Source organism: Ictalurus furcatus, chromosome 1, assembly GCF_023375685.1.
Source record: "Ictalurus furcatus strain D&B chromosome 1, Billie_1.0, whole genome shotgun sequence".
Lineage (NCBI taxonomy): Eukaryota > Metazoa > Chordata > Actinopteri > Siluriformes > Ictaluridae > Ictalurus > Ictalurus furcatus.
Genome location: NC_071255.1, coordinates 36,037,690 through 36,065,189, shown reverse-complemented (window position 1 = coordinate 36,065,189; position 27,500 = coordinate 36,037,690). Strand labels below are relative to the sequence as shown.

Here is a 27,500-nt window from a genome sequence, read left to right as displayed (position 1 = left end):
CACAGTATATCCCTGAAAATCTTGCCTCCTGATATATATTTAAAAGTCATTACGATGCGCACGTCGAATGAAGCGTGAACATGGGAAACAAAGGCATGAGAGCTAGAGTAGAAATATAGAAATCATTGTGGAACACAGAACAGGTGCACGCATTAGGATAATAAACCAGTGATAACACGTGGGTTGGAGACACGACTGAAATCCGAGCACTGAGACGAGGTATTCATGACAAGACGAAGCCTTGTATAAACAAACGTGAATTGAAATGTGAAAACTTTTTTTGTGGGATTTTTCATCCAACGATGACTGTTCAGCTTGAAATATCTCTTAACAGAGTGCTAACATTCTCTATCTATCTCTCTCTCTCTTCTTTTTTTCCCCTTTTACAGGTGTGCCGAATAACGTGGGTCCAGTGAGTAAGTAACCGAATCTAGTGTAATAATCCGAGGCAGTGCATGACGCCTGGCTTTCGCTCATCAGGTCCACTTGGTGTCCAATATTCATTTCTGAAATACAGATAGATCACCCTTTAACAGCAAAAGAGAAGACACACGTAAATGCTGGTGTAAATTGCAGGTTATGATTCATAAGAAACATTTATAGGCAAAGCACTGGAAACTAGGGACCTACAGTAGGGAACGAGTCTGGAGAACGTGTCTAGGGAACGAGTCTAGGGAACGAGTCTGGAGAACGTGTCTAGGAAACGAGTCTGGAGAACGTGTCTAGGGAACGAGTGTGGAGAACCAGTATAGGGAACGAGTCTGGAGAACCAGTCTAGGGAACGAGTCTGGAGAACCAGTATAGGTAACGAGTCTGGAGAACCAGTATAGAGAACGAGTCTGGAGAACGAGTCTGGAGAACGAGTCTGGAGAATGAGTATAGGGAACGAGTCTGGAGAACTTGTCTAGGAGACGAGTCTGGAGAACATGTCTAGGAGACGAGTCTGGAGAGTGAGTCTGGAGAACGAGTATAGGGAACGAGTCTGGAGAACAAGTCTAGGGAACGAGTCTGGAGAACGTGTCTAGTGAACGAGTCTGGAGAATGTGTCTAGGGAACGAGTCTGGAGAACGTGTCTAGGGAACGAGTCTAGGGAACGAGTCTAGGGAACGAGTCTAGGGAACGAGTCTAGGGAACGAGTCTGGAGAACGTGTCAAGGGAACGAGTCTGGAGAACGTGTCTAGGGAACGAGTCTGGAGAACGTGTCTAGGGAACGAGTCTGGAGAACGAGTCTAGGGAACGAGTCTGGAGAACGTGTCTAGGGAACGAGTCTAGGGAACGAGTCTAGGGAACGAGTCTGGAGAACGTGTCAAGGGAACGAGTCTGGAGAACGTGTCTAGGGAACGAGTCTGGAGAACGTGTCTAGGGAACGAGTCTGGAGAACGAGTCTAGGGAACGAGTCTGGAGAACGTGTCAAGGGAACGAGTCTGGAGAACGTGTCTAGGGAACGAGTCTGGAGAACGTGTCTAGGGAACGAGTCTGGAGAACGTGTCTAGGGAACGAGTCTGGAGAATGTGTCTAGGGAACGAGTCTGGAGAATGAGTCTAGGGAACGAGTCTGGAGAACCAGTCTAGGGAACGAGTCTGGAGAACGAGTATAGGGAACGAGTCTGGAGAACGTGTCTAGGAGACGAGTCTGGAGAACATGTCTAGGGGATGAGTCTGGAGAACGTGTCTAGGGAACGAGTCTGGAGAACGTGTCTAGTGAACGAGTCGGTGACGGTTTAGTAATGCAAAAATCAGAAAGCAAGAAACAATGAAAATTACGATAACATACTTTAATGAGACAGCTGGAAATAAACCCCGAGTAACAGAAAAAGCGAGTGCTAATAAGAAAAGGAAGTACGACCATATATGGGAAGCAGAAGATGGAAAGGGCCCTGTGATATACAGTGAACAGTGTATTTGAGAATACCACTGAACACACAGTCATTTCCAAATGGACTGTATCTTGGTTGAAATTGTTTGTAATTTGGACAAAACGGCTGTATTTTAGATTAAACTAACTGTATTTTGGAAATATTTTGGACAACTTAACTGTATCGTGGACCAAATTGAGGCATATTTACTGTATTGGGGTCCAAACTGACTATTTTTGGGGGTATATGCACTATATTGGTGAGCACACTGACATTTTTTTAAGCATATGTACTGTATTGTGCACCAAATTGACTATAAATGATCAAACTGTAGTTCTGACCATTTTTTTAATTTTCCGCACCGTTAACCATAACAGTGAGGCAGTTGTTTAAATTGCTCAAAATGCAACAGAGGAAAATGTATATATATATATCTTTGAATTAATCCGTTTATTTCCCCCAGTGTATGTATAGTAATTACACTGACATTATAAGGTAAATACATACACGTCTAATCTAACACACACCATTTAACTGAAAGATTTTGCCTCAAAAGCTACGTAAACACCCTGAATACTTATACCAGTGATGGTCAGACACATTTTGGATTCCAGTGTGTGTGTGTGTGTGTGTGTGTCTGTGTGTGTGTGTGTGCCTTTTCCAGTGCAGAAAATTTGACAGCACTTTGAGTATAGCTGATCCGGCTTTTCATAAAGCCCAAAGGATTACAGAAAACCTCATCTGTGCACTTTTTGTTCAAGACAAGTGTTAATTACAGCTTAGTTGAGCTAGCTTAGCTCCTGTCAGTGTGCTTTTGGGAGGTGATATTAAAGCCGACTCCTCCCATGCATGCAACCCCCCCCCCACCCCCCCACCCCTTCTTGTATGTATTAAAAATAAAAGGCACACGCACACACACACACACACACACACACACGTACACTGATGCTTATTGAAGCCCGAGCGGTCTCCATGAGCACGATGAGGAAAGGTCATTTTAATATGAGCAATGCGGCATTATCTAGTCCAGCCGGGGGCCTCGAGTTACAGCAGATGGGAGGCTCAATAGCAGAACATCAGCCAGAGAAATATTGAGCGAGTCAAAGTGCATCCAGAGACCAGCTGTTTCCACATCAAACCGCCTTCCTCACGGGGATTCTTCTGGATCATTCTCAACAGGGTGCGCAAACACGCCTCAGTTCTCCACACGGAGCACCAATTCAATTCCGGCCCTTTGCGGGAGTCGTGTTTGTTCCTTTTCTCTATCACAGAAAATCTCTCAGTAATAGCACCAGTCTGGTAAATATCCTCCTTAATAATGTTGGGAAGTGGAGAACCGAAGCCCTGGAAGTGGAGGATAAAGTTAAAACCGCACATCAGACGGAGGATTGTTGAGCGGTCTCTGTTTCTGCCGACTGAATTTAAATTTTAATTAGAATGCGAAATCTGTGCATTATAATTGCCTTGCTGATTCGCTAATTAGCTCTCTTCCTCACAGGGATGCCCTGGCGCAAAAAAATATCAAGCTGCAGGGGTCAAAGGTCATGAGGAAGGCTCATCATCGTTCTTGTGTAATGAACCTTAAAGACCTTTATGCATTTATACTTGCGCACAGGATTTATTCTCCTCTTTTTTTAATGGAAACCCAACACTAACATGTTCAACTGTCTGAGGCGATGACAGTAAAAACGTTTCTTCCTCAATTCTATTTCACTTTGATTCGGATCTCAATCTGGCTGAATTCTGACGAACGGTATCAAACAGTCTGCCTGGAGATGTCTAGAACCTCGGACGTCGGTAAGCCACGCGTCGTACGGAAACAGATATAATCCTCGTCGAGTCCGTTTGTCGGCTCTCGTCGTTTCTGCGACGCTCCTGTGCTGTCTCGTCATCAAGACAAAGGCGTACACGCCCTGGCCGTCACAGCAGGCAAAGATTTAAGACGTGAAATGATGGGATATAAAGTCTTTAATAACGAGCCAACAGAACAGAAGCGAGGGAATGAATCAGGGACTGTTTCGCCACCGATGTGAGTGGATCGAAGAGACGCCGATGAGGCTGGTGTTTGAACGCCGTAACTGACTTTTACAGTACCTCGGGTGATGAGACAGAGACTGATGTGGATGATGCTGGTAATTAAACTGAGAACTCATTTCCTGCTGTAAACTTACCAGTCTTTAGGATTCCCCAGTAATGTTGAAGTTGAGTTTCTATCAGCACATTAGGTTGTGAATGTAGTAAAAGGAAAGTCTGTAGTTTTCTGATATATATATATATATATCCACCCAGTAAGCAGTAGGAGAACGGACAGACTTGTTGAAACTGACAGGAAGGGTACGGTAACTCAAAAAATGACTCTTTACAACAGTTGTGAACAGAAAAGCATTTCCGAATGCACGGTGTTACCCGGTTTTTGAATGGGATTCCTAATAATTTGGAATTTGGTTGTTTAGTACTGTGTGTGTATATATATATATATTCATTTCTTACATTTAGTTGAAAGATAGAAGTAGAACAAAGTAATACATCTAGACCTCACAGTAATTTGGGTGACCCTTGATGAATATGTCGCTTTTCCATAACGAAAACAAGAAATGTGGACAGAAATGAACCCTACCAGACAGTTAAACCTTTTCAACATTAGTCTGATGATACAAACCCAGTCTTTATTGATCACACTACGGACTGAGCTAGGTAAATAAAGCTGTCGCGAACAACAGAAAGATATTGTAGTGCAATACCGTATTATTATGAATCTCTGTTTCCTGTAAATATGCTCAATAATTGTCTAGCAAGTCCAAGCCAAGGTGACCGGAGCTTCGTTAAATCCCTTCTTTGAAATAAGTTCTCGTGTAGAGAATGCCATGATGAGTGGATGAATACAGCTCGGCACAAACAACCTCGATCATTTCTTCATGGTCTTCTCCAAACTAGACTGAAGAGTTTATTATTTACTCATGATATGACAAAGAAATGAATGAACAACCAAGTGGACATCCTTCCATTCTCGCAGTACTTCACTCTGTGTTACCGTGTGTGCGTGTGTGTGTGTGTGTGTGTGTGTGTGTTGTGTGTGAGTATGTGTACCTTTGTGTTACTTGCATGCGCTGCATGTTCTTCCCATGTTCTCCACTGAGCCGTTCACACCGTTCATACACACGTTCATACGTGCGCATTCATGCACACAGCCTGCTTCTCCACCGACACCGAGACACCGTGCGCCTTCGCAAGAACAATTTCCACCCATTAGAGGACTGATTTCCTAGCTGGCTAATGTAAGCCGATGTGAAATATTGCTAACCTGCAAAATAAAATAAAAAAACGAGCCAGGAGACGCTAATCAAACAATGAATTTTTTTTTTTTAGAGAGTTTATAGGTATACCTATGCTGTAGCTATTATATACTTACTAATTAAAGGTGTGTAATTAATTCAGTAGTTAATATTTACTCAGTGGTGGTCCTATGGTGGTCACTTGGTGGGGCGCCAATACATTTGCAGGTCTACCTAAGGAACTGGCAATTACATGTCAGGATTTACTACAGAAATAAATCGGAAAATTGAAATAAAAACCTGACGTAAGATTCAGTCATTATTCTCCAGAGCAAATTAGCGTATTACAGTCTCATAAACTCCTATAAACACAGCGAATACAGTTATATTCAGGGGTTTTATTGACTTTTATTCAGAGCGATTTACAGCTAGGACGATCCGACCCCAGGGTCAGTCGCAGCTTACGTCGAAAAGCGGTGTCAGTATTTTTGCGGGGAAAGTTCCGCGTATTCAGAGCCGGGTTACGCGCACGCTTGAGTTGAATTTCTGGCTTTCGAATGTGTGTAGTTTACACCTCTGAGGTTTCCAGATTTTTCTCGACTAGAAACCACCGCTCTTAAACGCGAACGTTCGCCTTTAAATCCAAACAATAATAACAATTTTAAAAAAATAATAAAATAAGAGTCAGGGACAGAAAGTGCAGACTGAATAAAGAGAAAAAGCGTTCCGTTTTGTTTCGTTTTTCCTTTGATGTCAGCTGTACTGCTGCATGAATAGTCCACGTTGTAACGATTAATCACATTTATCACTCAGTTCAATTGAACAGTATGGCTTCCACACTCATTCTCCAGCAGCTTCTGGAACACCACATGATCCCGTGCATCTTATTATTTTGCATTTATTTATTTATTTATTTATTTATTTATTTTTATGACATTCTCTTATGTATGGGTTGTGCACACGACTTAATGTAGCCGCGAGATACGAAACGGAGCTCATGAACTCGTAACGTGTGCACAGGATTTCATTTATTTCGTGATGGTTTTTGGACTCTGTTTAGAAGTGAATTGATATGATGAATTGATGAATTCTTTACTATGGAACCCTCACTGTGTGTACGAAGTCTTGACACAGCGCTTAATCTGTACCAGCGTCACTCTGTGAGGGTGTTTTATTAATCAGTGCGGGCACTTTAAGTGTCATGCGGTACAACCAAATTCTGTTTTGATGCAGATTACTCTTACAGTACAAATGACGTGCACCTGGTGCTGCTTTCAAGATCGTTCAAAATGTCGGTAGCAAAATAAAACTTCCCAGAAACGTCTTGCACCTCCTGCTCCAGCTGATCAGATGCACCAGTGGAGCTCCTGATGGGTTCCTCAGTTTCAGAGAATTATGGGGATGGCATTTATTTATTTATTTATTTATTTATTTATTTATTTATTTATTTATTTCTACGGCCGTTTCTTTACAGTGGACACACAGCGAAGCTGATCACCGAGTCGGTGGATAAACAAAGCCCTAAGAGAGGACCCGCTTACCATTCAGCCTCTCTCATCCTCACACACACACACACACACACACATATACACACACCAATCAGCCGCCGATTGTTCTCTCACCGAGCCCAGTGTGTGTGTGTGTGTGTGTGTGTTCACTGAGTGAAAACCACCCAACACACAACCTGAGCTCCAGAGAGGCAGCCGAGTGATCGGCGTCCTTGAGGACAAAGAGATTACACCCGAGCGTGCGTGAACCGAGTGATTAAAAAAAAAAAAAAAGAAAAGAAAAGAAATGAACACAGCAGTTTCTCCGTAAGCATAATTGAATTCCTTATTGACTTTTCTCAATTCTATCTCCCGCTTATTAAGCTTGCCGAGACCTGCCTATTGTGGGTATTAGAGCAAAATTAATATTTTAAGACGCTGTACAGGATTGCATTTCATTAAAGGAGTGGCGCTGATTAAACGGTCGCTCCTCATTCCGATGATTTTACCTGGGGTATTTTTTTCCCTGCCTTTTTTTTTTTTTCTTTTCTTTTTCCACACAACACAAAATAAACAAAGCAAACAGGCGTGTGAGCATCAGAGCTAATCAGCTGCTAATTTAGCTTCGAATTCATTTGTTTTCTTCATTATATGGGGCTGTGTTTTCCCATCTTCAGGTCCTCAGGGGAAAGTAAGTGTGACGAGTGTGTTTCCGAAAGCTACACGTCGTAAATACTCCATGTTCGGCGTCTCTGTGAGAATTTGAGAGGTTGAATGGTTAAGTGTGTCCTCTCTGCTTTACCGCACCCAGGGAAAAAGAAGAAGTAGTGTTTCTCTTTCCTTTAGATTCAGCTGCTAAACATGAGCACGTACACTTCAAACACTTTCCTGCGTTGATGGATCGCTTTTGTCGTGAACTTTTTTGGCCGGATTTCATCGATGTCCGTTACTTTTTAACACGCCCGTCCTAGTTCCTCAGCTGAACCCTGCGCTGGGACATTTTATTGCTTTATTAGCTCAGATTTTATAGAGGACTTCTTGGAGGAAGTACACGCTAGACCTGACCCTCCGCTGTTGGTAGATACGACGGGCGAGCGCTAGCTAGCGGGTGGGGTCAGGCAAATGACCAATTTGTGAGAATGCAAGGGGAGGAGGGAGGGGGGGACTACTTCATATTTTTAAATAACTTTGACAACCTGTTCAAATTAAGTATTTACTCTATAGAAGTTTTCCTTACTCTGCTAGGAAGTTAACAAACTAGCGCTTTAGTAATCCAAATAGCCAAAGAATGATCTTTTCAAATCACCACCTTTCATGTGCACTTCTGAATATGACAAGGGCATGTTAAAAAATGTAAAAAAGAAAAAAAAAAAGTGCAGTATCCGATGCATACAAAGAAAAAAACAAAAAAACAAAAAGCGACGGTCAGTTTTGGATTTTGTAGCAATCTAAAGGAAAGTAGACGCTAGCTTACACCTTTGACGTCTTTTATGAGTATTAGCATCAACTATCCGTAATGCTTTATCACATTATCATCTTATTTATTTTTCTTTCCTCATTTAACACAATAGGAGCTTGAACTGAAAGAAAATAAGTTCTCTTGCTCCCATGAAGTCGTTTATCAGGTGCGTAATAAAAGCCACATTGCCTTAAACAAGAACCTGGATTTCCTCCACACTGCACTGGTATCATAAAAACATACACACTAAGGTTCAGGCCTGAGGAAATTCACGATCATGAGCTCACGATGTGACAGAGAGAATGGAGAGAGCGGGGTAAAACGGGGGGTTTTTCTTATGCTACTGAGCTTGACAGCAGACTTCTTCATCCCTAGCCATCCAGCATTTCCGCCCTCTCTCGGAGGAAATGAAGAATTGTATGTAATTACGAAGATCCGTCATTAGCGCCCACCGGCGCCTTCTCACTCTGCTAATTCATTGTTATTCTTTCTTCCAGAAATGTCGCGTAATTAGATATCGATTGAATAATCAATTTGATGAATTGAAGGGCAGGTTTTCTAAATATAGAGCCACACGTTGCGCAAGGCATGCAGATCGACTTAGCGATCTCGGCTAGCGCTGCGAAAACGTCTCGACGCTAGGTCATTCCCCTACTCTCTTTTTTTCATCCCATCCGATGCCAAGAAAGCCATGAACCATATCAAATTACATACAATGAATGTGTGCGACTGGTTTTGGGATGCATCTACTGCTTGTTTTCTGTCAGGCTTGGCGGTTCCCTGTCATGCAAGAGAGTTTTGTAGAACCCAAGCCATAGCTGTGTGTGTGTGTGTGTGTGTGTGTGTGTGTGTTTAGCCGTGTTTGTGTCCACCTGGTCCAACCTAGATCCATTTTTAGTGCATCTGATTGATCACACAATAAGGTCCATTCTAACAACTCCTCGTCTCTCCTGATTGCATACAGTCCGGCAGAACGTTTCATCTCTAGGTGTTGCTAACCGAAATCAAGGTAGGATACACTTCCAACTCAGACCAAATACCATTTCCTTTGTTTTGTTTTTTTCCCCCATTTTTGGTTTTTGTCCTCCCCCCCCCCCCCAAATCTGCCACACACAGCAGTCTGTAGTGAGGTGAATGAAATCACCAGAGATTCAGCCTGCCAATTTTTAGTAGGGCTTGTTGTTTGCTGTGCTGTCAGGCGAAAGTCTTGACAACCTCCAACTGGTCAAACTTGTTTTTACTTTCTTCTTTCTGTCTCACTCTCCTACATGAGGCACTCTGACAAGTCTGGGAGCAGCTCTGAGATTCTACAGCTATAAGAAACAGTAGTCCTCTTTTCCTGCACAAACACACACACACACACTTGCTCCAGTTTCAGCAGACTTTGAGGCTTCATTATTTTGCAGGGGTACTGTGCAGACTCTTGATTTCCTTTCGGCTCAGATAAAGAATAGAGGGAAAATATATCAAGTGCAGCGTAAATCTTGGAGACAACTGGTTTGTAGGTTGAAGGGGTCAACCATAAAGATTTGCTATAAAGGGTGTAGGAATTGAACGTAATTTTTTTTAGGGCATACTTGTCAGTCAAGGGTGTTTGGGGTCTAAGGGTTGATTGCAAAGGACAGACGTATAGGGTCTAGGGATTGATTAATAAGAATAGGTGATTATCACTGATGGGTGAGTATTATCTAGGGGTTGATCGTAAAGGATGGGTTTGTAGTGTGCAGGGGTTGATAATGAGGAGTCAGCACGTAGGGTGTAGGGATTAATCCTAATGATGGGTGACAGTGACATACAAGTTGGCTGTGATAGATGGGTATGTTGGGTGTAGGATGTAAAGTTATTCTTGAAGAATGGGGGTTTAGGGTGTTGGTCAATAAATATAGGTGAGTAGAGTGTAGAAGTTGGTCAGAAATGATGGTTTATGGGCATAGGGGTTTATCTTGAAGGATGGATTTGCAGGGATTAATTGGAAAGGATGGATTTGTGGAGTCTAGGCATTAATCATGAAGAATGGATTTTTGGGGTGCAGGGGTTGGATGCTGTGTGGGGTATGTGTGTGGTGTAGGGTGTAAGAAATAAGGGTTGATTATGAACTGGTTACAATGGGGTAGGGTTTCAATAAAATGAATGGGTGTTTAGGGTGTAGGGATTGGTAATGAAAAATGGATGTATAGGGTGTAGGGGTCGGTAAAGAAAGATGGGTGTATAGGGTGTAGGGGTTGGTCATGAAAGATGGGTTTATAGGGGGTAGGGGTTTGTCAGTATAGATTGGGTTGTAGGGGGTAGGGGTTGGTAATGACAAATGGGTTTGTAGGGGTTTGTCAGTAAAGATTTTTGTAGGGTGTAGGAGTTGGTCAGTAAAGACTGGCTTGTAAGGTTTAAAGGTTAGTCTGTAAAGATTGGTTTGTAAGCTGTAGGGGATGGTCATGAAAGATGGGTTTGTAGGGTGTAGGGGTTTGTCAGGAAGAATGGGTTTTTACGGTGTAGTGGTTGGTCAGGAGGGATGGGTTTGTAGTGGTTGGTCAGGAAGGATGGATTTGTAGGGTGAAGTGGTTGGTCAGGAAGGATGGATTTGTAGGGTGTAGGTGCTGGTCATGAAAGATTGTTTGTAGGGTTTAGGGGTTTGTCAAGAAGAATGGGTTTTTACGGTGTAGTGGTTGGTCAGGAGGGATGGGTTTGTACGGTGTAGTGGTTGGTCAGGAAGGATAGATTTGTAGGGTGTAGGTGCTGGTCATGAAAGATTGTTTGTAGGGTGTAGGGGTTTGTCAGGAAGAATGGGTTTTTACGGTGTAGTGGTTGGTCAGGAGGGATGGGTTTGTACGGTGTAGTGGTTGGTCAGGAAGGATGGATTTGTAGGGTGTAGGTGCTGGTCATGAAAGATTGTTTGTAGGGTGTAGGGGTTTGTCAGGAAGAATGGGTTTTTACGGTGTAGTGGATGGTCAGGAGGGATGGGTTTGTACGGTGTAGTGGTTGGTCAGGAAGGATGGATTTGTAGGGTGTAGGTGCTGGTCATGAAAGATGGTTTGTAGGGTGTAGGGGTTTGTCAGGAAGAATGGGTTTTTACGGTGAAGTGGTTGGTCAGGAGGGATGGGTTTGCAGGGTGTCGGGGTTGGTCAGGAAGGATGGATGGATTTGTCGGGTGTAGGTGCTGGTCATGAAAGATGGTTTGTTCGGCATAGGGGTTGGTCAGTACACATGGATTGTATTGTATGGTGTAGTTGTTGGTGGAGTATGTTTGGAGTTAATGAAGGGTCTGTCATTACAGATTGTATTTTCCTGAATGGCTGCTTCTTGCAAATTTTACTAATTAATAACACTGGTTTGCCATCTTTCTATCGCCGGGAGTGTGTGAACGACTTCTGAAGTAATATTGTTCTCGGTTACACTGTGTATGTTTGTTTTGTTAAGATAATTTATTATCATTTGTATGCACGGTCATAATTTGGTTATTCATCAAAGTTTTCACTCTTTATTGAGAAAACTGTTATCAGATATGGATGAGATAATAATGGTTTGGGAAACATAGAGGTCGGTAGAGAAAATGTTCCAGTAATGACTGCTCCACAGATCCACAGTCTCTCGGGTCATTTTGCTTGGCTTTTAGCAAATGTTGGGAAATATAAAGTGCAAGTAACTTCATTTTCGTAACAGAATACACAAAATGTATGTCTGTTCCACTGACCAGTAGTGCTTGAGTTCAATATACGTTAGTCCAAATTCTATGAAATCGCAATTCAGTCTCATTCACCATTCAAAGAACTCTTCAGGAAAGCGGTAAATACTGTTTAGTGCATACAGCATGTTGGCATATCACGCTCACACTCGCATTGTTATTGTGTTAAAGTATGCTTTAAAGTCATAATAAGAATTGATTTCTGTTTAATTAATCATGCTTCATTTAATTAGTTGTGTTTTTTGTTTGTTTCTTTTCTGTCCCTGAAATATGTGCAGTAGCTCCTCAGGTTGATTTGCCCACCGTGTCCTCCATTCAGAGAGGTAGGAGTTCAAACACAGATTCATACAGGCATTTACCCCTCCAGTTGTACTGTATGAATCTGAAATTAACCCTGTATTTGTATAAAACTTACCCTGGTATCTTTCAGTCCCGGTGTTGTTGGGTTTTTTTTTTTACTTACAAACACCTGAGTGAGCTCGCGAAGGGTGTGATGGTAGGCTAGTTGGTTAAATAAGATATGTTACTTGAAGGAAAACCATACTGCTGACTAGTGCTTAAGTCTTTGGCTTCAAAACGTTATTTTTTGGCTGAGTGACAGACATCCCTGAGTCGACAAGGGCGGAGATTAAGGTAGATTTCATCAACTAATCTCAAACATGATCATATCACCACTAGCATTTTGTGAATCTGGATGCCTGTGAGCTTGTGTAAACAGAACAGGGTATAGAGAGCATATCCTCAGATATGATGCTACAGGAGAAGCGTGTCAGAAAAATGTGGCATTTTGGCATTTTTTGTTCGAAGCGTGAGGTTTGCGTGCTTTCGTAAAACAGCTAAATGAACCTCTAGAGCTAGCCCAGATGTCATGTGGAGACTTCACTTGCAGTGTCTCATGGCAGCTGCACGAACACGCTAAGAGGCAAAGGCTGTGACTGTAGCATTTATACACAACAACCAATACCACCAAACCAAACTGAAGAGCGTATGCAAGCTCGTAAGACTGTGAAAGTGCTATTTTTTCACAATCCTGTTACGGCCTGAGCCTCATGGGGGATTGTATCTGGGTTTACGTACTGATTTGCTGTTTTTCCTTCTCTGAATGTAGCCACCCCCCCCCCTTCCTCCTCCCCCCACCCCTCCGCACCCGACGCTTGTTAGTCTAGTGACGCTCCAGGATGGATAAGTCAGACGGAAGTTAAACAGAAGAAAAAAAAGCACAGTGGTGAACGACCGGACACGCCACTCCGCCCAGCCAGTGACTGGAATCAAAGCTGCTTGTTTATGTGTTCTTTTCTTGTTTCCGGTACTGTTGATGCTGTCTTGACATCTTGGGATAAATTAGACATACAACCGCGTGCGCCAACATTTCTTTTGTCCGGGGTTAAAAACAGATGTTGCCCAGTACTGCAAAACTCGCCATACTTGCCAAGTGAGTGGTGGTGCCGCCTGCTCCTCTTTGCCCTGCTCCTGCAGTAGGCGAACCATTTGAACGCGTCCTTGTGGATTGTGTGGGTCCACTTCCACGTATTAAGACTGACAATCATGTGTGTCGCTACACGCTTTCCTGAAGCTATGCTGTTAAGGGCCATGACTACGTCTCTTGCGAAATTTTTTTGGCTACCAAAAATGGTTCAAACCGATCAGGGATCAAATTTCATGTCTCAGGTATTTCATGATACATTGAAGGCTCTTGGTGTGTCTCATGTAGTGTCAAGTGCCTATCACCCTGAATCGCAAGGGGCTTTGGAGCACTGGCATCAGACATTGAAATCTGCGTTGTGTAAGTATTGTATAGAATCAGGGAACGATTAGGATGATGGAGTTCCATTAGTTATATTTGCTGTTCGCGAAGCGCGACAAGACTCTGCTGTAACTGGTGTTCGGGCAGAATGTACGTGGACCTTTGAAAATGCTGGAAGATGCTGTAATTTCTCGTTACAGGTCCGTCCGAGAAGACAAATGTTCTTGATTTTGCCTCTCGTACTCGTGAACGGTTGCTTGATGTGTGTGTCGGGGCAAAGGAAGCTCTTTCTCTTTCGCAGAAGAAGATGAAAAGCTGTTTCGATAGGTTTTGGTGTCGTTTCCTACCCCTGGATCTGCTCTCACTGCACGTTTTTCAGTCCCTTATGTGGTCAAGGATAAACTGATTGAGACTGATTATATAATTCCTACTCCAGAGTGAAGACGCAAAAAATGTCACATGAATATGTTGAAAGCATACTTATGCCGTGCTGAACTAAAAGATGAGATCACTAGTGTTTCTGTTTGTGACCCGGCGACTAACGTAAAGGCAGAGTGAATTTCTTTACTAGCCCATACCTTGCCTACTAATGACCGGGATGATGGATTAAAATCTCTATGGAAATTCGTATCTAGCTAATGATCAGCGACAAGCTGTAATGAAGTTGGTAAATAGTTTCCCCAACCCCTTTAATGATGCGCCTATTGGTATTTCTGTCATCCAGCATGACATTGAGATGTCATGACATTGAGGTAGTGCATTACCAATAAAACTACACGCATACTGTTGTCCAGCAAGTAAGAGAGGAGAAACGAAAGGTGAAGTAAAGTATTTATTGCAGAACGGCTTTGCGAAACCAAGTCGTAGTCCCTGGAGCTCACCATGTGTTTTATTACCGAAAGCCGATGGGTCATTTCGTTTATGTACTGACTAAAGTTCATTCTGTCACCATGCCTGATGCTTTTCCGTTGCCATGAAGACTGTATCTCGGGGTGGCGAAATACATTACTAAATTAGATCTGCTGAAAGGGTACTGGCAGGGGCCTTTAACTGAGCATTTCAGCGTTTGTAAGCCAGGTTGCTTTTCTACAGTATACACAGGTGGCATTTGGGTTACGAAATGCACCAGCGATGGTTCAATAACTAATGTCAGTGGTTTTAGGTGAGGTTCCTAACTGCCATATTTATCTGGATGACGTAGTCATTCATGCGTCTACGTGGGCTGAACAGATGTCGATCCTACACGATGTGTTTTGTCGTTTATCTGCTGCTTCCAGTGGGAATTTCCTAAGGCTTCAGTCACTTATTTAGGAAAACAGGTAGGGAACGGGCAGGTACGTCCCTTGGATGTAAAAGTGTCTGCTGTCCTCTCGTATCCTACTACGTACCTACTACGAGGCGGGAGCTGCGAAGATTTTTATGGATGGCCGGGTACTATCGGAGTTTCTGCAAGAATTTTTCGAGCGTGCTTGCCCTGTTAACTCGAGTGTGTAGCTCTAAAGTTGATTTGAAAGTTGATTTTTTTTTCCGGAAAATGGGTTCTTTCTTTAGATGAGGAAGTGTTATGATCTTATCCTCGTGGGGGATTGTATCTGGGTTTATGTACTGATTTGAGTGTAGATAACACCAGCCCCTAAACATGCCCCCCCCCCCCCCATGCAGCTGGCCCTTGTTACTCTAATGGCGCTGGGATCAAAGCTGTTTGTTTATGTGTTCTTTTCTTGTTTCCGGTACTGCTGATCTAGAATGTTCATTGTTAGAGGCACAGTTTAGAGGCGGAGACGGAAGCAAGTGCAGATAAAGTTTTTGATAATAACCAAATCAAACACGTGAAGAAGCTATGAACACGTGGCAAAACACTAGAACAGAGAAGAACCGTAACATAAAGGCCAGAACAGAAAGAATGGCATGGTGAGACAATTAAAGCAAGACAAAAGTGCAGCCACAAACTGGCAGTAAAAATGTTTGTAGAAGAGAACAAAGAGAAAAACATAGATGGAGAGAAAGAGAAGGAAGAGAGATGGAGAGAAAGAGAAGGAAGAGAGATGAGAGACAGAGAAGGAAGAGAGATGGAGAGAAAGAGAAGGAAGAGAGATGAGAGACAGAGAAGGAAGAGAGATGGAGAGAAAGAGAAGGAAGAGAGATGGAGAGAAAGAGAAGGAAGAGAGATGGAGAGAAAGAGAAGGAAGAGAGATGTGTGAAAGAGAAGGAAGAGAGATGAGAGACAGAGAAGGAAGAGAGATGGAGAGAAAGAGAAGGAAGAGAGATGGAGAGAAAGAGAAGGAAGAGAGATGTGTGAAAGAGAAGGAAGAGAGATGAGAGACAGAGAAGGAAGAGAGATGGAGAGAAAGAGAAGGAAGAGAGATGGAGAGAAAGAGAAGGAAGAGAGATGAGAGACAGAGAAGGAAGAGAGATGAGAGACAGAGAAGGAAGTGAGATGTGTGAAAGAGAAGGAAGAGAGATGGAGAGAAAGAGAAGGAAGAGAGATGAGAGACAGAGAAGGAAGAGAGATGTGTGAAAGAGAAGGAAGAGAGATGGAGAGAAAGAGGAGGAAGAGAGATGAGAGACAGAGAAGGAAGTGAGATGTGTGAAAGAGAAGGAAGAGAGATGGAGAGAAAGAGAAGGAAGAGAGATGAGAGACAGAGAAGGAAGAGAGATGAGAGAAAGAGAAGGAAGAGAGGAGAGATGGAGAGAAAGAGAAGGAAGAGAGATGTGTGAAAGAGAAGGAAGAGAGATGAGAGAAAGAGAAGGAAGAGAGATGAGAGACAGAGAAGGAAGTGAGATGTGTGAAAGAGAAGGAAGAGAGATGGAGAGAAAGAGAAGGAAGAGAGATGAGAGAAAGAGAAGGAAGAGAGATGGAGAGAAAGAGAAGGAAGAGAGATGAGAGAAAGAGAAGGAAGAGAGATGGAGAGAAAGAGAAGGAAGAGAGGAGAGGTGGAGAGAAAGAGGAGGAAGAGAGATGAGAGACAGAGAAGGAAGAGAGATGGAGAGAAAGAGAAGGAAGAGAGGAGAGGTGGAGAGAAAGAGGAGGAAGAGAGATGAGAGACAGAGAAGGAAGAGAGATGGAGAGAAAGAGAAGGAAGAGAGGAGAGGTGGAGAGAAAAAGGAGGAAGAGAGATGGAGAGACAGAGAAGGAAGAGAGATGAGAGATGGAGAGAAAGAGGAGGAAGAGAGATGGAGAGACAGAGAAGGAAGAGAGGAGAGGTGGAGAGAAAGAGGAGGAAGAGAGATGGAGAGAAAGAGGAGGAAGAGAGATGGAGAGAAAGAGGAGGAAGAGAGATGAGAGACAGAGAAGGAAGAGAGATGGAGAGAAAGAGAAGGAAGAGAGGAGAGGTGGAGAGAAAGAGGAGGAAGAGAGATGAGAGACAGAGAAGGAAGAGAGATGGAGAGAAAGAGAAGGAAGAGAGGAGAGGTGGAGAGAAAGAGGAGGAAGAGAGATGAGAGACAGAGAAGGAAGAGAGATGGAGAGAAAGAGAAGGAAGAGAGGAGAGGTGGAGAGAAAGAGGAGGAAGAGAGATGAGAGACAGAGAAGGAAGAGAGATGGAGAGAAAGAGAAGGAAGAGAGGTGGAGAGAAAGAGGAGGAAGAGAGATGAGAGACAGAGAAGGAAGAGAGATGGAGAGAAAGAGAAGGAAGAGAGGAGAGGTGGAGAGAAAGAGGAGGAAGAGAGATGAGAGACAGAGAAGGAAGAGAGATGAGAGATGGAGAGAAAGAGGAGGAAGAGAGATGGAGAGACAGAGAAGGAAGAGAGGAGAGGTGGAGAGAAAGAGGAGGAAGAGAGATGGAGAGAAAGAGGAGGAAGAGAGATGAGAGACAGAGAAGGAAGAGAGATGGAGAGAAAGAGAAGGAAGAGAGGAGAGGTGGAGAGAAAGAGGAGGAAGAGAGATGAGAGACAGAGAAGGAAGAGAGATGGAGAGAAAGAGAAGGAAGAGAGGAGAGGTGGAGAGAAAGAGGAGGAAGAGAGATGAGAGACAGAGAAGGAAGAGAGATGGAGAGAAAGAGAAGGAAGAGAGGTGGAGAGAAAGAGGAGGAAGAGAGATGAGAGACAGAGAAGGAAGAGAGATGGAGAGAAAGAGAAGGAAGAGAGGAGAGGTGGAGAGAAAGAGGAGGAAGAGAGATGAGAGACAGAGAAGGAAGAGAGATGAGAGATGGAGAGAAAGAGGAGGAAGAGAGATGGAGAGACAGAGAAGGAAGAGAGGAGAGGTGGAGAGAAAGAGGAGGAAGAGAGATGGAGAGAAAGAGGAGGAAGAGAGATGAGAGACAGAGAAGGAAGAGAGATGGAGAGAAAGAGAAGGAAGAGAGGAGAGGTGGAGAGAAAGAGGAGGAAGAGAGATGAGAGACAGAGAAGGAAGAGAGATGGAGAGAAAGAGAAGGAAGAGAGGAGAGGTGGAGAGAAAGAGGAGGAAGAGAGATGAAATGAAACAGTGGTTGTTGTTGCACTCAGATGTTTGGATTATTATACAGTACCCCTCCCCCCCCACACACACTTTTCTTTTAGTGCACTCTTTGTAATAGAGGTATTTCTTTGATGACGTCTGCATTAGTGAGTCAGTGCAGAAACACTTCAGATTCCCAGACATTACTTTTCCAGCACGAGATGAAATGTTAGAGAAAGATGTCAGGATATGATTAGAGACGCTTTTCAGATAGAAACACAGTGCAGACTGCCGGGTTTCGCTGTCAGTCCGAGTCTCCGGAAGAACCGGGTCTGGTTGTGCAACATGCTCAGTACAACTTGCAGCTCATTTCCTTATCAAACTACACTAACTGTACCGCAGACTATCTTTATTTCTGTCACACCAAATCTCGACTTTGTTTCATGTTCTCTCTTTCATGTTCTCTCTTTCATGTTCTCTTTGTTTCTTTGTTCCTCTGTTCCTCTGTTCACTGCGCATTAAGGAATGTTTTTAAAACATAGAAACGTTTCATTTCATTATTCTGAAGGCATCTTTGCTCTACAGCATTTCTTTACATTTACTTTTGCACAAAACTGTATATCCTCAGGCTGTGTGTGTGTGTGTGTGTGTGTGTGTGTGTGTGACACAGAGAGAGAGAGAGAGATTGAAATGAATTGAGAGAGATGGGTTGGAAATGACCGACACATTCAGGCAGCTTTGGACTTGTGCCTCGTACTGTGGACAGATGTGTGTGTGTGTGTGTGTGTGTGTGTGTGTGTGTGTGTGCACGTGCGTACGTATGGGACCTGACCTCAATCCAGATTCTGATAATGAAAGTCCTGCATACAAACACAGCAGTATATTGACTTCACCAAATTCACTCAAATTGGTATACACACACACACACACACACACACACATACACATACATACACACACACACACACACACATATACAGAAGCTAACTGGGGTGTATGGTTTTTTTATGGTTGAAAAATTTAAATTGAGAGAGACAAACACTGAGGGAGAAAGAAGGGAGAGAGAGAGTGAGAAAGAGAGAGAGAGAGAGAGAGAGAGAGAGAGGTATAAAGAGAGAAACTGATATATATAGAGAGACCGAAGAAAGTTAGAGAGCAAAACAGAGAGAGAGAGAGAGAGACAGACGGACTGTGAAAATGGGAAAAACAAAAGAGGACAAAAGAAAGGGAAAATGGTGGAGAGAAAGAGAGACAAGAGAAGAACCGGGGGGGGGGGGGGGGGTGATTGGGGTAGCAGCCAGACTGAGAGACAGTGGAAGACAAAAAGAGCATTAGATGGGAAAAAGAGAGAGAGAGAGAGAGAGAGAGAGAGATGGGCACAGAGAAAGAAAGAAAGAACTTGACAAAGAATATGCAGGGAAAGGTAAAAAGAAAGAAAGAATGAAAGAAAGAAAGAAAGAAAAAGAGGAAGACGACAACAAATAGAAGGAGACCAACTGGCGGTAAAAATGCTTGTAGAAGAGGAAAAAAAGGCCATAAAAATAAAACGAAAGAAAGAAAGAGGAGGTGGACTAGAAGGTAGGACATAATACATATGTAAACATAAAGAAAAGATAAAAGAGGACAAGAATGAAAAAGAAAGAGATGAAGAAAGGGGAAAAAGAGAAAAGGAGATGTAATAGTGTAATAATGTAATAAAATAGGGCAAATGTAGAAGGGGGGGGGTTGGGCAGCAGACAGACAGACGGACAGACAGACATTAGATGGGAAAAGAGAGATCGAGAGAGAGAGAGAGAGAGAGAGAGAGAGAGAGATGGGCTCAGAGAAAGAAAAGAAGAAACAGAGAGAAAGAAAGGTTGGAGAGAAAGAGAGACGAGATAAGAAGAGATGAAAGAGATCTCAGCCCTCTTTTCTTATCGCCTCAACTCTCTCGTTTGATCGGGCTGCTCTTTATTAAATGATCCTTCCAGTCTTTCCATAAGAACCCGGTGGCGCATCGCGCCGAGTCGAGTCGAGTCGAGCCGAGCCCCTCCCCCACTCTCCATCCGTTCCCCGTGTGAAACTGGGCCGAGTCAGGACTCTGTACTGAGGGAGACTTTATAGAAGATGGATAGATGGGAAATATTTCCTTTACTTCAGATAAGGACGTGTAATTTCTCACGGCGCGTCCTGACAGAATCGATAGCGCCACGGCGACTGGTCTCGTTTCCTTCGTCTGGTGTAGGGATGCTAGGTAGGGCGCGCCGCTTTTCTATCTGTGACCTGGAAAGCTGTTATTTTGGGACGTATATAGGGAATGTAGGACTGTGGTTCTACTGCCAAAGTTCCAGCTCCTCTTTTCCCGTCCGAGCATGTGCCGATTCCACGCTTTATAATATTCTCACCTGTAATATAATCCCAGCGATGACTCGTTAAACTTCTCACTCAGAGACGAGAATCCTGGGGTTCTTAATCTTACTGCGGGGGAAAAAACTGAACTAAACTGGCATAATGGTACGATCGTATAGTGAAGAATGAGCGTTTGTGATTGACAGGTCGAGCTGAAAACAAAAGTGAGGTGTAGTGTAATTTCATCTAATTAATATAACATCTGCCAGTTTAATCCTGGAATATATTCTCGAGCTCTTTAGACCACAAGGAGCACTGGAGTATACGGGAAATGGATTAATCAGAGTGATATCTCAGAGCCCCGGGTCAGACTGCCGGATTAAGACACTTTTTTAAACGGGTTTAACGATGAAATAGCATCAAATTATAGCCCAAAACTGTGTAAGTCTGACGTAGTAGTCTTTCGTGATCATGGTATTTGAAGATCATCGCTCTTCGCGTTTAGTGCACTGTACTGCACGTGTATTTATGTTCTTCTTTACTGCAGTAGGTGTTTGCTGCTTCCTGAGTTCTGCCTCTCTAGAAGCTTCTTTTTTCTCACTAGGGCACAAATAACCGATTGTCGGCACATGCCCCGCTTCCATCTTTTATTTCCACGTTCTCATCGGTGTTAAAACAAACCCAACTCGGTGTAATTTTCAATCCTACGATGCGGTTGAAGGTTGCATCTGTTTGTGGTGTTGTGTAACGCTTCCTCCATTCATCAGTGCATTTTCCTGTTTTCATCTTCGTCATCATCATCATCGGGTCATGTGTGCTCAAACCCCAGTGCCTCTCTAACACACATACGCTTTCTCTTGATTCTAAAAGCACCCTGACATCCTGCTTTCCAAACCGAGCATGTACCACACACACACACACACACACACACACACACACACACACACAGTGAGCTTAAACTAACAGTATTGTTTTCTCATGAGTCTTAAAGCGATCCGTCATCCTGCTTTTTCTGAGCCGAGCATGAGCCGTTATAACACACACACACACACACACACACACACATGTATGCACACACACATGGCTTACAGACCCGGTCCCATTTCTCTCCCTGTGTGCAAGACTGCGAGTGTTTCGGCCACTCGAACCGCTGCAGCTACATCGAGTTGTTAAACACGGTGATTTGCGTGAGCTGTAAGCACAACACTAGGGGGCAGCACTGTCAGCTCTGCAAGCTGGGCTTCTACCGCAATGCTTCGGCCGAGCTCGACGATGAGAATGTGTGTATAGGTCAGTGGGCCTTTCGCTCCATCTCATCATGCCATCTCTCTCTCTCTCTCTCTCTCTCTCTCACACACACACACACACACACACACTCACACAAAGCTTAGCAACATGCTTAGCATCACTACCTCACCCCTTCACCCTGTCCCTCATCACCTGGCTGTATATCCTGCCTCCTCATACACATCCTCTCCTCACCGTCACTCCCACACGTGTACATCTCTGTAGTTGTGAGACTGAGGACGACATTTCTGCAGTAAAAATGTCCAAATTAAAATTGGCGAAATATGCAAATCTCTATAGTGTGTGTTTGTGTGTGTGTGTTTGTGTGTGTGTGTGTTTGTGTGTGTGTTATACATGTAGAACATATCACACTGTTTAGAGTAACATTAGTAACTGGACAGTGACATAAGTTACTGCGATTGTATAGTCATCGAGACGTAAGAGATAAAAATATAGTAATAGTGGTAGTGTATCATATTAGCAATAAGTATAGTTTAGTAATAGTACTAATAGTAACGGTAGCTATAGTAACGTAACAATAATAGTAATGGTAACAGTACAAGTAATGGTAAAGGTAACATCTAGTAAAAGCAACAGTAGCAGCAATAAAAGCAATAGTGTAACAATGGTAATAGTAATAATAACAGTAATAACAGTAATATTAATGTAAGAGACTAATACAAACAGTAATAAGATTACTAGTAATGTAAGACTATAACAGTAATGTAACAGTAATAATAGTAACAGTATTATTTGAAAATGTAACAGTGATGATAATGATAATAACAATAGTAATGGTATGAGTAAATATCTAGCAGTAATAGTATAATAGTAACAGTAGTGATAGTAACAGTAGTGATAGTGATACTAACAGTAGTGATAGTAACAGTAGTGATAGTAACAGTAGTGATAGTGATAGTAATAGTAGTGATAGTAACAATAGTGATAGTAACAGTAGTGATAGTAACAGTAGTGATAGTGACAGTAACAGTAGTGATAGTGACAGTAGTGATAGTAACAATAGTGATAGTAACAGTAGCGATAGTAACAGTAGTGATAGTGATAGTAATAGTAGTGATAGTGATAGTAACAGTACTGATAGTAACAGTACTGATAGTTATAGTAACAGTAGTGATAGTGATAGTATTAGTAGTGAAAGTAACAGTAGTGAAAGTAACAGTAGTGATAGTAACAGTAGTGATAGTGATAGTAACAGTAGTGATAGTAACAGTAGTGATAGTAATAGTAACAGTAGCAATAGTAACAGTAGTGATAGTTACAGTAGTGATAGTGTTAGTAATAGTAGTGATAGTAACAGTAGTGATAGTAATAGTAGTGATAGTGATAGTAATAGTAGTGATAGTGATAGTAACAGTACTGATAGTAACAGTACTGATAGTTATAGTAACAGTAGTGATAGTGATAGTATTAGTAGTGAAAGTAACAGTAGTGATAGTAACAGTAGTGATAATGATAGTAACAGTAGTGATAGTAACAGTAGTGATAGTAATAGTAACAGTAGCAATAGTAACAGTAGTGATAGTTACAGTAGTGATAGTGTTAGTAATAGTAGTGATAGTAACAGTAGTGATAGTAATAGTAGTGATAGTAATAGTAGTGTTATTACTGTAACATCCCATACAGTGTTATTACTGTAACATCAGTAACAGTATCAGTAACAGTACTGATAGTAATAGTAGTGATAGTAACAGTACTGATAGTAATAGTAGTGATAGTAACAGTACTGATAGTAATAGTAGTGATAGTAACAGTAGTGATAATGATAGTAGTGATAGTAATAGTAGTGATACTAATAGTAGTGATAGTAACAGTAGTGATAGTAACAGTAGTGATACTAACAGTAGTGAAAGTGATAGTAACAGTAGTGATAGTAACAGTAGTGATAGTGATAGTAGTGATAGTAACAGTAGTGATAGTAACAGTAACAGTAGTGATAGTGATAGTAATAGTAGTGATAGTAACAGTAGTGATACTAATAGTAGTGATAGTAACAGTGGTGATAGTGATAGTAACAGTAGTGATAGTAACAGTAACAGTAGTGATAGTAAGAGTAGTGATAGTAACAGTAACAGTAGTGATAGTGATAGTATTAGTAGTGATAGTAACAGTAGTGATAGTAAAGGTAGTGATAGTGATAGTAACATTAGTGATAGTAACAGTAGTTATAGTGATAGTAACAGTAGTGATAGTGATAGTAACAGTAGTGATAGTAACAATAGTGATAGTAACAGTAGTGATAGTGATAGTAACAGTAGTGATAGTGATAGTAGTTAACAGTAGTGATAGTGATAGTAGTGATAGTAACAGTAGTGATAGTAACAGTGGTGATAGTGATAGTAACAGTAGTGATAGTAACAGTAGTGATAGTGATAGTAGTGATAGTAACAGTGGTGATAGTGATAGTAGTGATAGTAACAGTAGTGATAGTGATAGTAGTGATAGTAACAGTGGTGATAGTGATAGTAACAGTAGTGATAGTAACGGTGATAGCAGTTAATAGTAACAGTGATAGTAACAGTAGTGATAGTGATAGTAATAGTAGTGATAGTGATAGTAACAGTACTGATAGTAACAGTACTGATAGTTATAGTAACAGTAGTGATAGTGATAGTATTAGTAGTGAAAGTAACAGTAGTGATAGTAACAGTAGTGATAGTGATAGTAACAGTAGTGATAGTAACAGTAGTGATAGTAATAGTAACAGTAGCAATAGTAACAGTAGTGATAGTTACAGTAGTGATAGTGTTAGTAATAGTAGTGATAGTAACAGTAGTGATAGTAATAGTAGTGATAGTAATAGTAGTGTTATTACTGTAACATCCCATACAGTGTTATTACTGTAACATCAGTAACAGTATCAGTAACAGTACTGATAGTAATAGTAGTGATAGTAACAGTACTGATAGTAATAGTAGTGATAGTAACAGTACTGATAGTAATAGTAGTGATAGTAACAGTAGTGATAATGATAGTAGTGATAGTAATAGTAGTGATACTAATAGTAGTGATAGTAACAGTAGTGATAGTAACAGTAGTGATAGTAACAGTTGTGATACTAACAGTAGTGAAAGTGATAGTAACAGTAGTGATAGTAACAGTAGTGATAGTGATAGTAGTGATAGTAACAGTAGTGATAGTAACAGTAACAGTAGTGATAGTGATAGTAATAGTAGTGATAGTAACAGTAGTGATACTAATAGTAGTGATAGTAACAGTGGTGATAGTGATAGTAACAGTAGTGATAGTAACAGTAACAGTAGTGATAGTAAGAGTAGTGATAGTAACAGTAACAGTAGTGATAGTGATAGTATTAGTAGTGATAGTAACAGTAGTGATAGTAAAGGTAGTGATAGTGATAGTAACATTAGTGATAGTAACAGTAGTTATAGTGATAGTAACAGTAGTGATAGTGATAGTAACAGTAGTGATAGTGATAGTAACAGTAGTGATAGTAACAATAGTGATAGTAACAGTAGTGATAGTGATAGTAACAGTAGTGATAGTGATAGTAGTGATAGTAACAGTAGTGATAGTAACAGTGGTGATAGTGATAGTAACAGTAGTGATAGTGATAGTAACAGTAGTGATAGTGATAGTAGTTAACAGTAGTGATAGTGATAGTAGTGATAGTAACAGTAGTGATAGTAACAGTGGTGATAGTGATAGTAACAGTAGTGATAGTAACAGTGGTGATAGTGATAGTAACAGTAGTGATAGTAACAGTAATGATAGTGATAGTAGTGATAGTAACAGTGGTGATAGTGATAGTAGTGATAGTAACAGTAGTGATAGTGATAGTAGTGATAGTAACAGTGGTGATAGTGATAGTAACAGTAGTGATAGTAACAGTAGTGATAGTAACGGTGATAGCAGTTAATAGTAACAGTAAAGTTGCTCGTACTGCAGTATATACTGCTATATTATTACTATAATATAAATAATCGTAGGAATAAGAGGAATGATAAGGTTCTATTGTGACAGGAACAGTAATAACAGAAACATTAACAGTATCTCATTTTAAAAGTCTGGCGTGTTTGTGTGTGCTGGTCAAACATCTCACTAAACTCTGGATAATAACTATAGCCTTCTGTGGAACACAGACTGAAAGCTTTTCTTTATTTATTACCATTAAACAGAAATTTAAGAATAATTTCTTGTAACAGAATAAACAAACATTTTGTTTATCCACGATAATGAAGAGTGAGATAAATCAACTTCTCATGAAAAGTTCTTTTACCCACTCGTGTTAAACTGATTAAATACGACGTTTTCTTGTCTTTCAGAATATTAAACATTTTATTCCATCAGTTACCACATATTTATATTTATATATTTATAACTGTAACATACAACTCATTCTCTTCCTTCCTTCCTTCCTTCCTTCCTTCCTTCCTTCTTTCTTTCTTTCCTTCTTTTTTCCTTCTTTTTGTCATTCTTTCTTTCCTTCTTTCTTTCCTTCTTTTTTCATCACTTCGTATAATTACATTTTCTTTCTACCTCTTTTTTATTTGATTAACTCTTTTCCTTTCTTATTTATCTTTCATCACTCATTATCACTATTTTATTCTTTCTAACGTTCCCTCTTTCTTTGCTTTATCTTTCCATCCTCCATCCCCACACCCTTCTTATTCTCTCCTTTTCCCCCTCTGTAAATTGTGCTGTATTTCTTTCTCTTTCACATTATTTTCTTGCTTTATTTCCATTTCCATGAGTAATTCTGTTCATTTCTGATCTGTGTGATAATTCCCATTCTCTTTCTTTTTCCTCTTTATTTCTTTTACCCTTTCTTTCATTTTTCTACGTTTTTCATTCATCTTCCTCTTCGCCCCAACTTCTTTCTTTCTTTCTTTCTTTCTTTCTTTCTTTTCTTATTCATTTATTCATACTTTTCCCCTTTTTTCACATTTCTTCTTATTTGTATTTTCCCTCATCTGTCTTTTTATCTTTCTCATTCCTTCCCATTTTTTAAAAAACCTTTTCACACTTTCTTATTCCCTCCTTGTCTCTTTCTTCTCTCCCTTTTTTCCCTCTCTCCTTTTGTCTTTCTCTTTCTCTCAATTTTTTGAACTGTATTAAAACTTTATTTCTCATTACATGTTATGTGGTAATGTATTTCCCTTCTTTCTATGCTCTTTTTCTTTGCACACTTTCTTTCTTTCTTTCTTTCTTTCTTTCTGTTTTGCTCTTTGTATCTTTTCCCCACTTTACTTTATTTCTTTTTCCTTATTTCCTTTTTTTCACCTTTTCACACTTTCTCATTCTCTCTTTTCTTTTCTTTCTTTTTTGTCCATTTTCACTTTGTGTCTTTTTCTTTACCTCTATTTCCTTTCTTTCATTTTTTTTATTTCTAATTAATTTAATTTGATGCTTGATGCATTTCCCTTAGCTCTAAGCCCTTTTTCCTTCCTTCCTTCCTTCCTTCCTTCCTTCCTTCCTTCCTTCCTTTCTTTCTGTATTTGATAACTGATGAAATAAAAGCAGTCTTGGTAGCGCGCGCAGACTGTTGGACCAGATTGTTTATATAGTATAGTGTGTGTGTGTGTGTGTGTGTGTGTGTGTGTGTGTGTGTGTGTGTGTAGTTTTCTCCCTCCATCTATCTCACAGCTCATCTCAGTCACACAGTAGCGATGCAGCAGAGCTTGGCTGTAATAATAATGGATCAGAAAGACACTTTGGGCTGAAGGTCATGAGTTCATGAACCGAGTTGATGTGATGATGCGATGCAGAGCGTCTGTGCCGTGTGTGTGTGTGTGTGTGTGTGTGTGTGTGTGTGTGTGTGTCTCTGCAGACTGTAATTGTAATCCGTTGGGCTCAGAGAGTGACCGGTGTAATGGCACTGGGTTCTGTAAGTGTAAGAGCGGAGCGACAGGCAGTAAGTGTCACCTGTGTCTCCCCGGATATTTATGGGACAATGGCTGCAAATGTAAGTACCACAATATAAAGCACACACTCAGCTGTCTCACTCTCTCTCTCTGTCTCACTCTCTCTCACACACA

The 27,500-nt window shown here is 41.3% G+C and overlaps 1 protein-coding gene across 3 annotated transcripts in view; it reads left to right on the top strand.

The window, feature by feature from the left end:
* Nucleotides 1-27,500, top strand: part of ntng1a (netrin g1a) — a 185,063-nt gene that overhangs the window by 144,714 nt on the left and 12,849 nt on the right. Inside the window, exons 5-7 of one of the 3 annotated variants that reach the window (XM_053621951.1) lie at nt 390-416; nt 21,319-21,486; nt 27,293-27,427. In XM_053621951.1, coding sequence (XP_053477926.1) covers nt 390-416; nt 21,319-21,486; nt 27,293-27,427 — 330 coding nt within the window. The remainder of the gene's footprint in view (nt 1-389; nt 417-21,318; nt 21,487-27,292; nt 27,428-27,500) is intronic. The other 2 variants (XM_053622034.1, XM_053622117.1) reach the window with 2 other exon arrangements.